General features: G+C 41.8%; 1 protein-coding gene across 5 annotated transcripts in view; it reads right to left on the bottom strand.

Annotated features, from left to right (window-relative positions):
• KIAA1549 (KIAA1549 ortholog) overlaps positions 1-15,318 on the bottom strand; it is a 146,430-nt gene that overhangs the window by 72,897 nt on the left and 58,215 nt on the right. For all 5 annotated transcript variants that reach the window (XM_087767228.1, XM_087767227.1, XM_087767224.1 and 2 more), the window contains exon 2: positions 1,076-3,805. In XM_087767228.1, the coding sequence (XP_087623354.1) occupies positions 1,076-3,805 (2,730 nt within the window). The remainder of the gene's footprint in view (positions 1-1,075; positions 3,806-15,318) is intronic.

Raw genomic sequence — 15,318 nt, 5'->3', positions numbered from 1 at the left:
AATATGCATCTACTTTTCTCTTTAATAAAAAGTAAACAAACTTGACATTGATTACTGAAAGGGATATCCATCGAGTAAGAAACTGCTTTAAAAAACCCCCACATCCCTATGGATGTCATGTCTCTTACAGTCCCGCTTGAGACTGTGACTATAGTCAAGGAAACAACTGAAAAGTGTCGTGTTGTCATCCTGCATTTATTTTCCATCAGTAACTTGCCTACAAAACTACTCAAATTACAGGTTAAAAAATCTGCCTCGTCACCAGCATAGCCAGTTCACCTTCATATCTGGAGGATGAGATTATGCTCATTCTGCTTTACATATTACAAGTAAATCTTAAGGGCAAAATGCGTTGCTTACCACAGAACATGCAGCACTTCTGCAGCTGCCCTGGATTAGCTCGCTGGTATTGTTTTGTTAACAAGCTAGGAAGAGGTAGGAAAACACCAAAAAAGCAAACACAGATGCTGAGACAATTAATTTTGAAACACACTAATGTCACTTTTTCTGGTTACAAACACACCAAATCCAATTGATGTAAGTATGGGAGGAAGGAAAATATAAACATAAGCTAGTACAGTAAAATTACAAAAATGGTAACGAAACCCAAACATTTTTTAAACCAACTCTCCTCTTTTATATTACAACATTACCTCACATGCCGTTTTTTTTTACGAACAGCAGCAACAACTGAAAGGAGAAACTTACTCAGTCAGAACATTTAACAGTTTGGCAGAACGGTACCATGACAGTAACATTCGTTTATAACCCATCAAACAATAAAGCAACCTCTAATTCAGTATACTTGTATATACACATCAGCAATTTTAGAAGACAATTTCATTCTCTGTGCATAGCGTAATGTATATGTAACTCACTATGACAACGGACTTTGTTCAAGTGAATTCTATTATTTTCAAGGGTAAATGATAAATCAAAGCTTTTACAGCTGTTTGTGTAAATTTACACCGTATTTCTTTGACAGGTTCACTTAGCGAATTCAACACCTGCAATTTAGCTAGGGCATCACGTTACAGTGGCTTCTGGAAAAACAAAAACATTAGGAATATCTTACCCGCAGTGACTAAGTAAGCATCAGGAACCGTGATGTCGCAGACGTAGGGTTGCCTGGTAGTGGTCACGGCAGAGGTTACGACCACTGGTTCAGATGGAGTAGTGGTCGCCAGAGGGGTGGAGGAGAACGTCCCCAGGCTGCCTGCAGCAGTTGTGCCGTGGCTGCCCGTGGCACTGGCGGCAGTGGTCGTGGGGACAGTGGTGGGAGCAGCCGATGCATCAGGACCAGCAGTTACACTGCTTCCCGCTGGAACTTCGTATCCAGTGGGAGGGCTAGAAGTCGGAGGAAACTGCGCGGGAACAAACGACGTGGCCACAGAGAGAGATGCTGTCGGAAAGGGCATCATGCTGCTGGTGTCGGCACGTGACGTCAGGTTGTCAGGGTCTGCGGGAGGAAGGGCTGTCTGGGCACTGCCCTCGCTGCGAGATGTTAAAAGCAGCGTGGGGGTAACTGTAGCACCAATATCCTCATCAGAAGCCGGAGCAGTTGAGAGCAGAGATGAAGATACATTTAAGACAGGAGTTGCCGGAAAGGTAGTAAACAAAGAGATCAGATTTGTTTCGTTGAGCAAGATGCTGCTGGTATCAGACTGGGTGTCAGAAGCGGGCAGCACCAGGGTAGGAACCACGGAGTGAGAGGCGGAGAGCGAAGGCTCCAACTGAGAGGTAGCTCCTGTAGCAGCTGAGGTAAAGACAACTTCAGAGCCCGCTGGCAATACTGAGGGTGCTTCCAGAAACACCGACGACTCAGAGTGAAAATCTGATGACAGCGTTATTTCAGGAACACGTGCACCTGGAACAGAGGATGCATTTGAATAAAAGTATGATGTTTGGTCAAGAGGGAACTGAGAAACCTCAGTGCCAGTGGCAGAGCTGACAGTGGTAGTTAACTCCCAGCTGGAAACATCCTCAGAAAGTATTGATGTCCCAGTTGACAAGGTCTGAGGTAAGAGTGTTGATAAATCACTTCCCATGACAGAGTAAGAATTTAGCATGGCCGATGTTAAAGACAAGGAGCTAGGTTCAATAAGAAATAGTGTTGATAAAAGACTGGATGGAAAATCTGAAATACTTGAAGACAGTTCTTCCCTTGTAGAGGTCTTGTCAAGCAAAACCACAGATTCTGATGGCATTAATTCTGGCAACTCCAGCAAAGTCGTATGACTGACTGCAAATGACGCTACCAGCTCACTCGGGATGAAGGCAGAGTCAAACAGAATGGTGGCGGCATCAGGCAGTTCTACACGAGTGCTTGGTGTCAACGAAACTGTTTCCAGAACAGGGAGGGAAAACTGGGCAATAGAGATGTTCAGGGATGTTCCTCCAGGGAGCTGATCGTAAGAAGGAGAAACTGTTCCAGGTGTTGTGTTGTTAAGGACAGTGTCTGTAGCGCTTAATAAAAACATGCTTGAATCGGGCATTTCTGCAAATCTTGAAGAAAATGAAACAACTGGTCTTGATGGAAAAAAAGTATTGAAAATCTCGGGTGTAGGCTCCTCTAATTCATACCCATCTGCAGTTATAGTTGTAAATGGAGTTATGCCTTGTACTTCAGAGGCTTTGATGGACAACGTTTCAAGATAATCGCCTGAGCCCACATCATGTTCTGGGGAAAAGCCTGCTTCTGGCAGAAGCGAAACTGAGTCACAATACAGACAAGAACTGTATGATCTCGTGAAAGGCACTGGACTCATGAGCTCACTAACAAGCTCTGATTGACTTGGTATTTCTGAACCAGCATGCAAATTTGGTGTTGTACCAGAGAATTCGTGTGTAAACAGGCTGGCATTAGGAACCGTATTAGAGTCCGTGGAAATGGCAGCCGAGTGAAGCGGGAAAGACGCAAGCGGAAGACTAACTGGAAACAGAGCAGGCTCAGCACTGGCTGCTGAAGCCGGCACGGCCCAGGGAATGCTTGGAGTGGGGTAGGTCCTTAGACTGAGAGGCCTACTCGCATAGGCGTAAATGTCACCATACAGGTCTGCACTCTGTGCTGCAGCATCTGGGGCCACATGGCTGTTTTTATCCAACAGCTTGAGATGAAGAGGCGACCCTTCTGAAGCAGCCCCAAAAGGCAGAGCTGTTAAACTTGCATTTATGTTTCCCCGCACTGCAACTCCTGCCTCTGAAGGAATGGAAGTGAAATAAATAGCTGTATTTGGAGGGTACAACGGCAAGTCTCTGCTTGCAGTTAGCATTTCACTATCTGGTACAAAAGGCTTCAATTCTGTAAGAGCATTACTGCGTTCAGGGACAGCGCTCAACGGAGTCTTTTGCTGTGCTGTTTTTGAGATATCATAAGGTGAAAAAAGGACAGATAATGAAGGTGTTAGCAACACAGTTTCTAACGTTTCTCCTGGTGGCTCTACTGTATTAACTGAGTGATGATCTGTTAAAACTGCAAAAGACTTCAGTGGAGGAGTCCACTGTGCCTTTGGGAATGAGCTAATAAATTCATCGTCACTTAAGAATGCCTCATTGCTTGTTACAGAGACATCTACCAACGGCGTACTTCTCCCTCCTGAAATTCTGACCATTTCTTCTCGGTTAAATAAAGTCACATCAAAGGGAGTGGTAACTGATGATAAAACCGTTTGAAGGAAATTACTTTCTTGGGACTCCAAGGTACTTTTTGCTAAGGCCATTTGTGTCCTGCTGCCTGATATGCTTTGGTGCGCCTTTGAGTCCATTGAGAAAAAGGAAAAATTTTGCTGCTCCGAGGCTCTCTCATCTAAATAAAGAGGGACAGAGAAAAACAAAAACCAAAGAACACCAGATTAGCACAAGTAGTTAGATCGCAATGAGGAAACCTCACACACGGTATTTCTGGAGACAACTGCCCAGAATTCAAGGGCTGAGAGAAAACCTCTCAGTCTGTGAAAAACCTCCAGAGCAAGCTAGCACAAACATTAAGATTCCCTGTGAAACTCCATTCCCTGGAAATGAGCAGGGCAACACGAGCTCCTCTCGCTCTGCACCTACTTGTCTCTCTACAGCAGCGCTCCAGTGAGCCCCATGGAAGGACAGAAAGTGGCTCCCTCTTACCTATACAAGGCTACAGTGCATGGCAGCTAATGGTCCCACAAAGTAAACAAACCAAAAAGGGTAACAAGGAACAATGCACGGAAAAATTTCGCGTAACTTTAGGTCTTCTGCTTTCTTTTAGTATCACTTCATTTCCTCTGGTTTTATTATTTCTTAATATTAGGCTCGCTAGCAGATCTGTTCTGTTTCAAGGACCAGATCCTCCCTCTCACATCAGAAATGAGCGACACTTATGAGAGATGAAGAGGGGTTCCCTTTAGGTAAGGCAAATGTGGACCTGATATCAGCTACAAGAATTTCTTAAGTAACATGTCGAGTAGTTACGCTTACATTGTCAGCCATTCATTTAACTTCTGGTCTTGTAGCAGTCAGTGACAAATTGCTTCATTACACAATGCTCCCGTTTGCAGAATTCAAGTAGTAATAGCCAGGTCCAAACGCGAAGGAGAAAAAGCTAAGAATTCACCAGATATTTTAACAAAATACTTGCAAAAATCATATATGTGTATAATTTGCATAACTTGACTATAATTCCTCCTCTCTCACAGAAGTGTTCTTGTGTTACAGAGAAGATCTGTACATAAGCTTTTCCAACCATGGATGTGTTTTGCAAAGAAAAGGTTGATTATTCCTTGAGTACTTTTCTGAAATGTCAAGACTGGATTAGCAGCCTTCAGAGCTGAATATTAAAGGAAATCACAGAAAATTGCCGCAGGATATTTTTCAAGGACACACACAAAGGCTTCATCCTTAAATTATCTATCCCACCTGATCATCCTGTTTTCATATGGGAATGTCCACACAGTGCTGCTCAAGCCTACTGAAAACAGACATTAAAAATGGGGGGGGGGGGGCGGGGGGCGAGGGGGTGGGAATCCCACTCAGTTAAACCACCAGGGATCAGTTTAAAATAAAAATCAGCATACACAGTATAAAGTGCCGGACGGTGATACAGTACACTGCTCAACTGTAACTACATTTGTAACCCCTTAGAGGATGCCTTGAACTCAGTAACCCATGGTAGATCTTGCAGGAATAGCTCGCCTATCTGTTACGCGGTGTTAACAGTCTAACAACACTTTCCAAAGGTGATAAACTGCTCTAATCATCCCCTCCTCCCTGGTCTGTTTGCTAAATTCCTTGACACAAGTTTTCAAGCACTGACATATCGACTTGATAAATTTTGAAGCTGCTGATTTGAACAGCACAATTACAAGAACTAATGCAGAGCTAATAGCACTAATCACACCTAATCAAATAGGAGGCCTGTGATCATATACTTTATTCTACAGATCCCATGCACAATGTTTTGCAGCATAGCAGATATTATTCTTTCAAGTAGTCCCAATCCATTTTCTCCTCCTGAAACTCACCTTAGGCATTGCTAGCTTTATGATGCTTAGGTGCAGTGTGATGATAAAATATACTGCTTTATATAATGCTCTCAGGGGAAGAAAAAAAAAAGAGAGAAAAAACAGGTACACTCTTGTAAAAGGTATGCAAGACAAATACACAAGTCATTCTTGACTTCTTCCATGGAGATCAGCTGTTTGAACACAGCACAGTGCAGCCACCATGGAATGACAGCTTCCACAAGCAGTTAACATGGGTAACAGACAGAGCAGTTTCTAGCAAGCACGGAACCGAAACATGGACCCTGAGCCAGCCCTGGTTGCTCACCAAAAGCCATTCAATGTTTTCTCCTCACTAAAAGTCTCCCTAGCCTCATTCCTTCCTTTGACTTAGGCTTCCAGCCTTTATTTTTCTCTTTGTCACATTTTGAGTAAGCGGGGAGTTACTAAGGGAAAAGACTTACAAGGCTATGAAACAAACACTGCCAAAATGAATCACTTCTCTCCCTACATGTATGCACAATTCCTTTTACCCAGCCCTGTAAAACCCTGTCCGCCTTGGTCACACTTTGGACACCGAGCACTTGCTTACAGTGAATTCCAAATTGCAGGCAAACATGCTAACAGAGAAAGTTGTTCTTGTTCATCACGGCTTCATGCTGTAAATCCCTGCAGCAGTAACGCAAGGCACCTGCGTTAGCTTCACCACAGTAAGTGTGGTAAACGTGGAATTGCTACACATGGCGGTTAATATGACTGGCAAAGGTGAACACATACTAACTAGTAACTGCACTTTTGATTACGTATCTCCACAAATCTTTGACCAAAAGTTAGAGGTGATTCCATAAACGAAACAGTTTCACTGCCTATACATGCCTATGCTGTGTATCATCTTCTTCCTTCACTCGTAGAGAGCTCCCTTTATCTTTGTTCAGTTTGATAGGGGAGCTGTCACAAGGCGAGATCCCGCTGGAAGCGACTGCACGCCACGAAGATGTTCTGAAGAGTTACTTGCACCACCATAAGCTGTCCAACAGACACGCCTAAGAGGCAAGGGCAACCTTAGCTTTGAATTCATTCTGACTTTAGAATTAGTTTTTTCTTGACAGTCTGCTAATATTTTTTCCTTGAAAGACGTAACAATTTTATCACACACCTGTGCCTCTTAAAGAATCTTGACACTGACTCCAGGAAGGAAAGAACACAACTTCTGAAAAAGGTGTTTCATTTTTTTAAGGAAAACACACCACGTCTTGAAAAAGTTACAAGCTATAAGAGAAGATAAGAGCATTGTTACTTGAGGTAAGTGGAGTGGGAAAAATTTGCTTGTGCATATATGATTTTGAAACAACAACTCATCGTCAAGTTCGCAAGCCAATGTGCCACGCTATTTGCTTTCCTTAGCGTTTCAGAAGCAGGGAGCATTAGTGACATGCCATTAATAATACAAATTATTGTTTTCTGTCGTCTCCAGAAGAACAGCGTACTACTTGAATACCGCTTGTCAGAAGTGTGCGCACCTCTCACGGAGAGCAGATGGGACGCGCGGCAGATGTGCGCGGGAGCAGCCAGACAGCCCACAAAGAGGAAGGAAAAGCCAAGGAAAAAGGGAAGGAGGGGAAGGCAGACCACGGCACGACAATCACGCCCTCATCAGCACAGAGCAGCCGATCGGGCTTTACCGTGGGACAAAGAAAGCAGACAGACTGCACATGTTCTGGTGTATCTCAATGCCACGACCGCACAAAGCTATTGATGAATATCAATGCTGACTTGTTTGTTTGCACAGCTGCTGTTGTTGGGCGACGGTTTCGCCGCCCAGCAACTGTACTGCCGTTGAGCTAGGCAACGGTGACAGGATGACAATCAGACCAGACAAGCCAAACTTCGCCAAGCTGATATCATTATGGAAAAGAATAGATAGCTTAGGAAGCAAAGCTGTGATCCCAGCTACAGCAAAGGGGAGGAAAGGAGAGCACCTGTGGCAGGGGCCACGGGAGGCACAGATGGCACCAGCACAATGCCCCAGCTCAGGCAACGACATTCAGACACGGGAGGAGTGACAGCATAGGAAATGTGCTGATGGGCTTGGGGTGATGAACTGTGCTGCTTCTGCCGCCACCCAAAAGTGGTAAGATCCAGAACGAAATTCACAAGCAATGAAACCTGCCACTGAACACAACGACCCCTTCAACTGCCAAATCCGTATTTACAGAAGCATGGCTGTGCACCATTAACGCTGGCACAGACTTGTGTGAATTCGGGAAGGGCCATAACACCAGCACAGCACTTGCCCATGACTACAGCAAAGGACTGCTGCAGTCTGTAGACTTCTTTGGTGACAAAAAAATACCGTGTTGGCTTGCCAGAAAATTATGTGTGTTCATAAACCAGGAACTAGACTAGTCATTTTTCCAGAAAGCAAGAGAGGGATGTAGTTTTCATCCTTCCTGTAGTTGCAGTGCTGAAAAGTAATGCCTGTTCTATATTATAAAGTAAAAAAGGATGATTTTTCAAATATGTAACATCTGCATATATTCATATGCTTGCCTATTTTCATATTTCATTTATTTATAATAAATATACTTACATATATTTTTAAATGCAGGATCCAAGATGTAACCTCATCTCTGCCACTGATCTCTCATGTGACTTCAAAAAAGTTGCATCACTTTTCTGCACTCTGCTATTAAAATGTGGCAATTGTACACTACACGAATATCAATATGTACTGAAATGTAGGTAATTTCTTATATTGTGAAGAGAATATATAAGAATATAAGAATATATATTATAAAGAAATAATATATAACATAAATTATATATAATACACATTATATATTATATATATAATACATAATAATGTTATAAATTATGATATGTATTATGAATTATAGATGATACGTACAAGCATGATGACAACGAATGCAACAGAGAAGTCTTTACTTGTGGTAAAATTAAACCTTGAGAATAGAACTAGTAATTTTTGCTCTATTATTTTTGAGAAACTAACAGCTAATAAAGTTTGCAAACATCAGAAAGTGCCAGCAGACTAGCAGCAAACCAGTTCAAAACACACATCACTTAAAAAAAAAAAAGAACATCTTCTGTGTACTAACACAATGATCTACAACATTAAATTTTAGTACCTTTATTGTTTAGGCAAGGAGAAAAATTGCTCTTTTTTTGCTGCCCGTTCTTTCAAACAGAGGCATTTTAGGTAGAGAGGCAACCAATGCCACATACGTTCCAAATACTATGGGAAAATTCCCATTAACTGACTAGATAACAACAGCTCCCAAATTATTAAAGTTCCCAAATTATTAAAATTAAAGCTATGAACTCACTAGGAATATTCACCACTTAAGTGGCTCCCTGACTATGAGGTAGAGTAGCACATCACGTTTAAGGGAAGCTTTTAACAACATTCTTTTTATTTACCTTTTTCTTTGAGAAAGAGAAAGAAAGAAATTGAAATAACAGTGCAGAGTAGGATGAGACCACCCAAGGGTAGAGAGAATGACAGATGCAAATGTGTCAAATTTTTTTCAGGTAAAAATCATAACTCTTCCTTATATGGCTTAACACTTAACTTTCTAATTTATTTAACAGCATTTAGTTCAGCTTCCATCAAAAAGAGTTTGTACGCATTAGGTCATTGCAAAAAATTTACACAGTTCTTTTGTGTAAGCCTCTAACTAAATTTCTTAGGTGTCTGGCTTGTAGGAAAATACCAGTCACAGAAGCATGTGCAGCTGCAAAGTTGTCTGCTTTCTTCTCTGGGAGGCAGTAAGCATGGATTGAACAGTGACAGTAATCACCCCTGGCACACAAAAGCCAGGGAGAGGAGGGGATGGGAGCCTGCACCGTTCCTCCCTTCCCGAGCTCCAGCTCCCAGCTTCTCTGCAGGGCTCTGGGCAGCTTTTGGAAGGTTCTGCTCCCCGGAGCACACGCTGCACACAGGCCCAATGCTCCCTCAGGGCAGCTCGTGCTTAGGCTGTGCAAGGGACACAAATAATCTGGAGTCCTAACAGCTGTTTCTCAAAGATGCTCATTTTCTTATTGTAAAAGATCAAGAATCTCTCTCACCATTTACCACCTGCACTTAGGAATTTTAACTAATTAAGCTGCTTGTACCACCTGAAAGGCTAAAAGAGAGAGAAAGTAAAGAAATAAACAAATTTATGCTGTCTCGGCACTCTTTCTCACTGCAGTTGAAGATAAAATTTCATAACAAATAGAAGAAGTTATATTAAGAGACAAATAGCGTTAACAGGAAGCACGCGAAGTGAGTGCCTATGTACACACACGCTCGCTTTTGCACACTTCACGTTTCAATACATAGCCAAGAAAGAAGAGGAACATCTTGAAGTCATTCTTCATCCACATGCAAACAGATGTGGCTCAGCTGCTGCCCAGGTGCAAGTATACAAGAAACTCCCCTCCTGAGCAGCAAATGAGCACAAGCTTCCATCTCTGAATGAGGAGAAAAGATGCACCAAAGCACAAAAGGAAGGGGCAAAGATAAACCCTTGGTCGCTTGCCAGCAGAGTTGATGAAGACTTTATAAAGACAGAGGTTTAGTAGAAGGCAGTCTAACTGCATTTCACACCTGAGTCGAACAATACAACATGACACTCCTCATCGAGTATTGCATTTGAAAACCAATACCAACGGACCGATAATAGCAGGCACTGGCAGTTACATTTTCCTCCTTACCCAACATTGAAAAAAAAAAACCTCAAAACTTCTTTAGGACTCTTTTGCTGGTAACCATCATGTTAAAGAGCTGTAGACAGTCTGGGATCCCAACTTCCACTGCATGGCCAATGGAACACCTCATCAGAAAATCTGCAATCTATGTTCTGATCCAGGAATCTTCCTAACATATCCACTGCTGAGGCACAACAGGACCCTGTAGAAGTTTACAGTAAATGGTAGTTTAAAAGAAAAAAACCCCACAGTTGCTCTTTATTTAATACCACTGTAACACATTCTGTTTTGCACTAAAGAGAGGAAAAAGCTTGCAGCCCAAGTGAACCTTTTTCTAACACAAAAGATAACAGCACACCACCCGATCAGGCAGTGAGGACAGGAGAGCACACAGATGGGGAGAGAGAGAACCACCCCACTACCCGCTCCATAAACACAAGTACATGGTGAGATCCACCTCCCAAACAGTATTACCTTTGAAAAAACACAACTTTGCTAACAGGTGGGCTGGGAACAAAACCCTTGCACAGAACAGTTTGTCATGCCTACACAACACCTGCAAAACCAAACAATACAGAAATCTTCACTTGTGGCATTGCACAAAGCTCTTATAGCACCAAGATGCCTTGAGCTGACAGTCCCTACCTAGAACTTCTCTGAACAGAGATACCTGAACGCAGAGGCGAGAAAGCAAATTAGCCATGAAAATTCACACCGTTTCAAACATCCCAGGGGAAGAAAGGTAGATGTTTCCCATACAGAAGCCACCCCACAGACCATCACCCGCAGTTGAAGAAAGCAACGCCTTCGTGCAGAGCTCAGTGCTCTAACATGACCAGCTGGCTGGCCATGCACACACATGCACAGACAACTGCAAATCAAAGAGTTCAAAGTGTAGCTTTTGCTGGGAGCATTCACACTTTTTTGGCATTTGGTTGTACATGACATCATCATGTGGGAAGCCATATGTTAGGGATAAAGTCCACACAAACTTGAATTGGCTTTACAAATGTTAATTCTAAGAAAAACTCTCATCAGATTTGCTCATCATAACCAGGCCACATTTCTAAAAAAGAAAAAAGCTTTCTTCCCCCCCCTTGTCCTTTTTTTTTTTTTTTTAAATTGCTCTCTGCACAGCAACTTGATTTTTAGTCTCTGAAGAGCCAGTGTCATTTTCATCCAAACAAAATAACTACTGAGCAGCTTTCTGTTTATGCTCAACACTGCAGCATCCTCCAAAATGCAGATCCTGGAAGATTTTGAAAAGGCCAATTAAATTTATATTAGCCTCTCTTTTGTGCAGGTGACATTATCAGTGAGCAGTATTTTGCACCCAATGCATACAAATACTTTCAGCAAAAAAATACTTCCTTAAAACAAAATTTTTATTTCTTAAATTGCATTATCACTACAAATTCTCTAGAAGCAATGAAATTACAGAGAGCCTGAAGACAAGAGTAACTGCCTAATTAAAACAGAGCCTACGCTGTATCCTAGTAACCCAGATATCCACAGGGACTCTCTTCATTGGCACATATCCTTAACTGTGCCGTGCTGACAAAGGAAAAATACCCTTGACTGAGCTTCAAGTTGTTCAGGTCAGCAGGCTCATTGCTCCAAAATCGTATTACTTTAAGGAATAAATGTCCCAACCTGCAACTCCTAAAAGCAGCTCCTTTGAGAAGTTAATTCACAAGACTTTTGTTACGCAAAACGTGATGAAAAATCTGAGAAGACGAGATTTTCAACCCGCATAGTTCCATCACTCTGTATTGAACTCACAAAACAACAACTTCATTGCTCCAAGGGCAGATCATAACAATATGCCTGTACATGCTTAATTTTTCAAACAGCTGTATATGCATAAGCAAATAATACTGCAAAGCTCTTGCACAGTTGGATATGAAGGCACTTAGTGGCACTCACAGCGTGTATCACTCGGAAAATCAAGTCACATGAGAGAGAATCTGTCAATGCATTTTCACAGAAAAAAGAGATTTCACAGAAAAGCTGGGAAAGAGAGCAGAACAGTCCCAGCTACCCCAGCCTTTAGGGCTGAAACTAAGCACTCACCAAGAGCTGAAATCATGAAAAGAAAAGGGACATACAAAGAGATGGAACAGAAGTTCAAGAAGTACTCACTTGAAGTAGAGGTTTGAAATAAGTTACCTAAGATTTTTCTTTAGTGTGCAAGTGTTATTGGCCTTGACCTCACTTGGAAAAAAGGAAATCTCCAAAAATAACCCCTGTAATAAATAGAAAAAAGTCACTGCACAGTAGCAAAGATCAAACTTCTGCCATAATTTATACCCACAGAACTTCCAGAAGGTAATTCCCTAGCAAAACTACTAGGGAAGAAGAAAGAAGGCAACACAAGTATTATTTCAAACAATAAAAAACAAACAACAACAAACAAGCAAATAACCAAAACAAAATTAAAAAAAACAACCAAACACCACCCCCCACCACCCCCCCACACACACACTTTTCTACCTCTTTCCTATAGGCTGTCAGGCTTAGGCATCCACTGCACAACATATGCAAATTCAATGCAAATATCCTTACTAGACATTCTGGAACCATACTAGTTTTAAGAATAATTATGATATCAAGTAGTATGTTTCCTTGTGCAAGTATCTCAAAGATTTAGCAATTAATTCTGGTCTTTCTGTCTTTTTCTCCTTAACAACATTCTCAAAACACGACAAGTGAAGAAATTGCAGTTGCTAGCATCTTAAGAGAAATGAAACTTGCCCAAAGCCTTTTGTTCGGTGTCCTTAATGCGATACAACAGGCCTAATCACCACCCTCAGACCACTCTACTGGAAACAGGTTATCCTGAGCTACTCCCATCTAAGGTTTCAGACCTGGGGCCAAGTTCATGACCAACACAAATGAGTTCAACTCTACTGGCTCCAGCAAAGTTGCATCATCTTTTCCTAGCGCTGAAGTTGGAGCTGTGAGACCACAAGTTATCGGCCACAGAATAACACCCGAGATACGAAGGTGTGAGTCTTCTATTTCTAGGTACTCTTAGTTGCCCAAGATGCATGTGGCACCCCAAACTTCGAAGAAAGAAGCTGTGGGTACTGAAGTCCCCAAGTCCTGGTAATAAGACCATGCTGTAATAAGAACTGCAGTTTCTGCATGGCCCTAGAATCTTCATAGCCTCAGTTAATAACAGAAACAAACGAATGAGTAAATAACACGTTAACAAGAGTAGCAGAAACAAATCAGAAGAGGATCTGCTATAGGAAACAATGAATATACAGATAATCCAGAAAAAGAATCTAAGGAGAGTATTCTTACTAGAAATTTGTATAGGAGAACCAGAAAGGTAACAAAACAACTGTAAAGGACAGAGAAATATATTGGAGTGGAAAGCATTACGCAGTCCTACTTTATGGGGCAGTCTGCTCAAGCATTTTTTACAGGACAATATCTCTTCAGGAACATCACAAAGCAAAACTTCCGAATTAACATATTGGGAAACATACTACAAAGCCAACAATAAAAAGGAGAGGCAAGGAATCTCCTCTTATCAAACCTTAACACACACAAGACAAATGAGAAACAGAAACAAGCTGTTGGGAAACAGATCAGCTAATGCACCTTTCCCAAGCAAGACTACTAGCTGAGAGCAACTCAAACATGTTTCAGAACAATTACGCATTAAAGAAACTGAACAGCCACAGCACAGCCACGCTAGTCTTGGAGAAGACACTTGCGTATAACTGACATTTATTAGCAGCATGAAAGAAAATACATTTTCCTTAAAGCAACAAGGAGAAAAGGAGGTGGGCAAGGCACCATGCACATGCAGATAACAACAGCCAAACTCTGCCACATTCAGTAACAATCATTGTACACTTGGCACCGCCACCGCCATAAAGCATCCCATTACAATTAGACTTTTCAAGATCCTGTAGTACAGCACCATGTTGCACTGGGCGGTGAATTGTTGCCAAAGCAAATGGTGACACTGAAGAGATCGTCCTTCTAAGTCCTTACTAGGACTTTTCCTGGTCCTTAAGCTCCCTGGGTCATCCCTTCATCTCTCCATAGGCTTACTGTGTAAGATTGCATAAGGTTCCAACCTGCCTCCATTACTGTTCAGTAAAGCTCCAGACACAGGAGTCAGTGAGGGGTTATAAATTGCAGCGCATAGTCATTAAACACAGACCTATACGGACTACTCCATCTATCACAGATGGCACTGTTAAAGGTATTCTCCACTGAAAAAACCTAGGCCAGGATTAGAAGCTCCTCAGGTGAATCTCACATCTGGTTAAAACCATGCTAATTCCCATGCACACTGGAGAAAGCAACTCTTTGGGAAACAGGGTTGAGATGCACTCTGGCTGCATAGTCTCCAAGACAGACAGTTAAAAAAAAATAAAAAAAAAATCTAAGAACAGTAAACATTGGTCTTGTAAGAAGAATACAGGCTTCTCTTGAATTCAGACCTTGGTATTTGTTTCAAGATGATCTGATCTACATTTTAGGACAACCTAGAAGTATAACCCAGTGAAGTGTTGATGAGTTCCTGCCTTATGTGTGAGTCCTCAGGACAGTACACAATATTTTTGGAAGCTGAAACAGATACCCCTTAGATTTTGAACCAAACTTAAAAGCAGGGCTTTTCATTTATGATGTTGTCAATAGCTTCAACCTATCTACTTAAAAAATATCATCACGCTGAACCTGGTGAAGCACTGAGTTTCCTTCATATGTGGCGCACCTCAGGACAGCACACTATGTTTGGAAGCTGAAACAGCTACCCATTGGATTCTAAACTGAATTTAGGAGTTGGGAGTTTGAGGTCATGAATAGCTTTAACCTTCCCACTTGAAAAATATCACTGCATTGAAACTGGGCCTCTGCAGTGTGAATGGGGCTGCCAGCGCTCTCCATAAGGCACCACACTTTTGAAGCACCTCCCTTTTCCAAAATATTCCAAGAGGAAGGAAGTAATTAAGTTACATCTCTAATGAGATGAAAAAAAAATGGGCTTATGCACATCACAATGTCTCCAAACAATAAAAATGAAATTAAAATGACTGCACATGTTAATAACTACTTTTACTTTTATTCCAGATGAAGTTAAAATAAATAGTATCATTGGATAAAGAAA

This window comes from Nipponia nippon, unplaced genomic scaffold, assembly GCF_047370975.1.
Source record: "Nipponia nippon isolate SJK-2023a ecotype South Korea unplaced genomic scaffold, ASM4737097v1 scaffold_3, whole genome shotgun sequence".
Classification (NCBI taxonomy): Eukaryota; Metazoa; Chordata; class Aves; order Pelecaniformes; family Threskiornithidae; genus Nipponia; species Nipponia nippon.
Note: the sequence above shows the minus strand (reverse complement) of the source record. Positions and strands in the feature narration are given on the sequence as shown.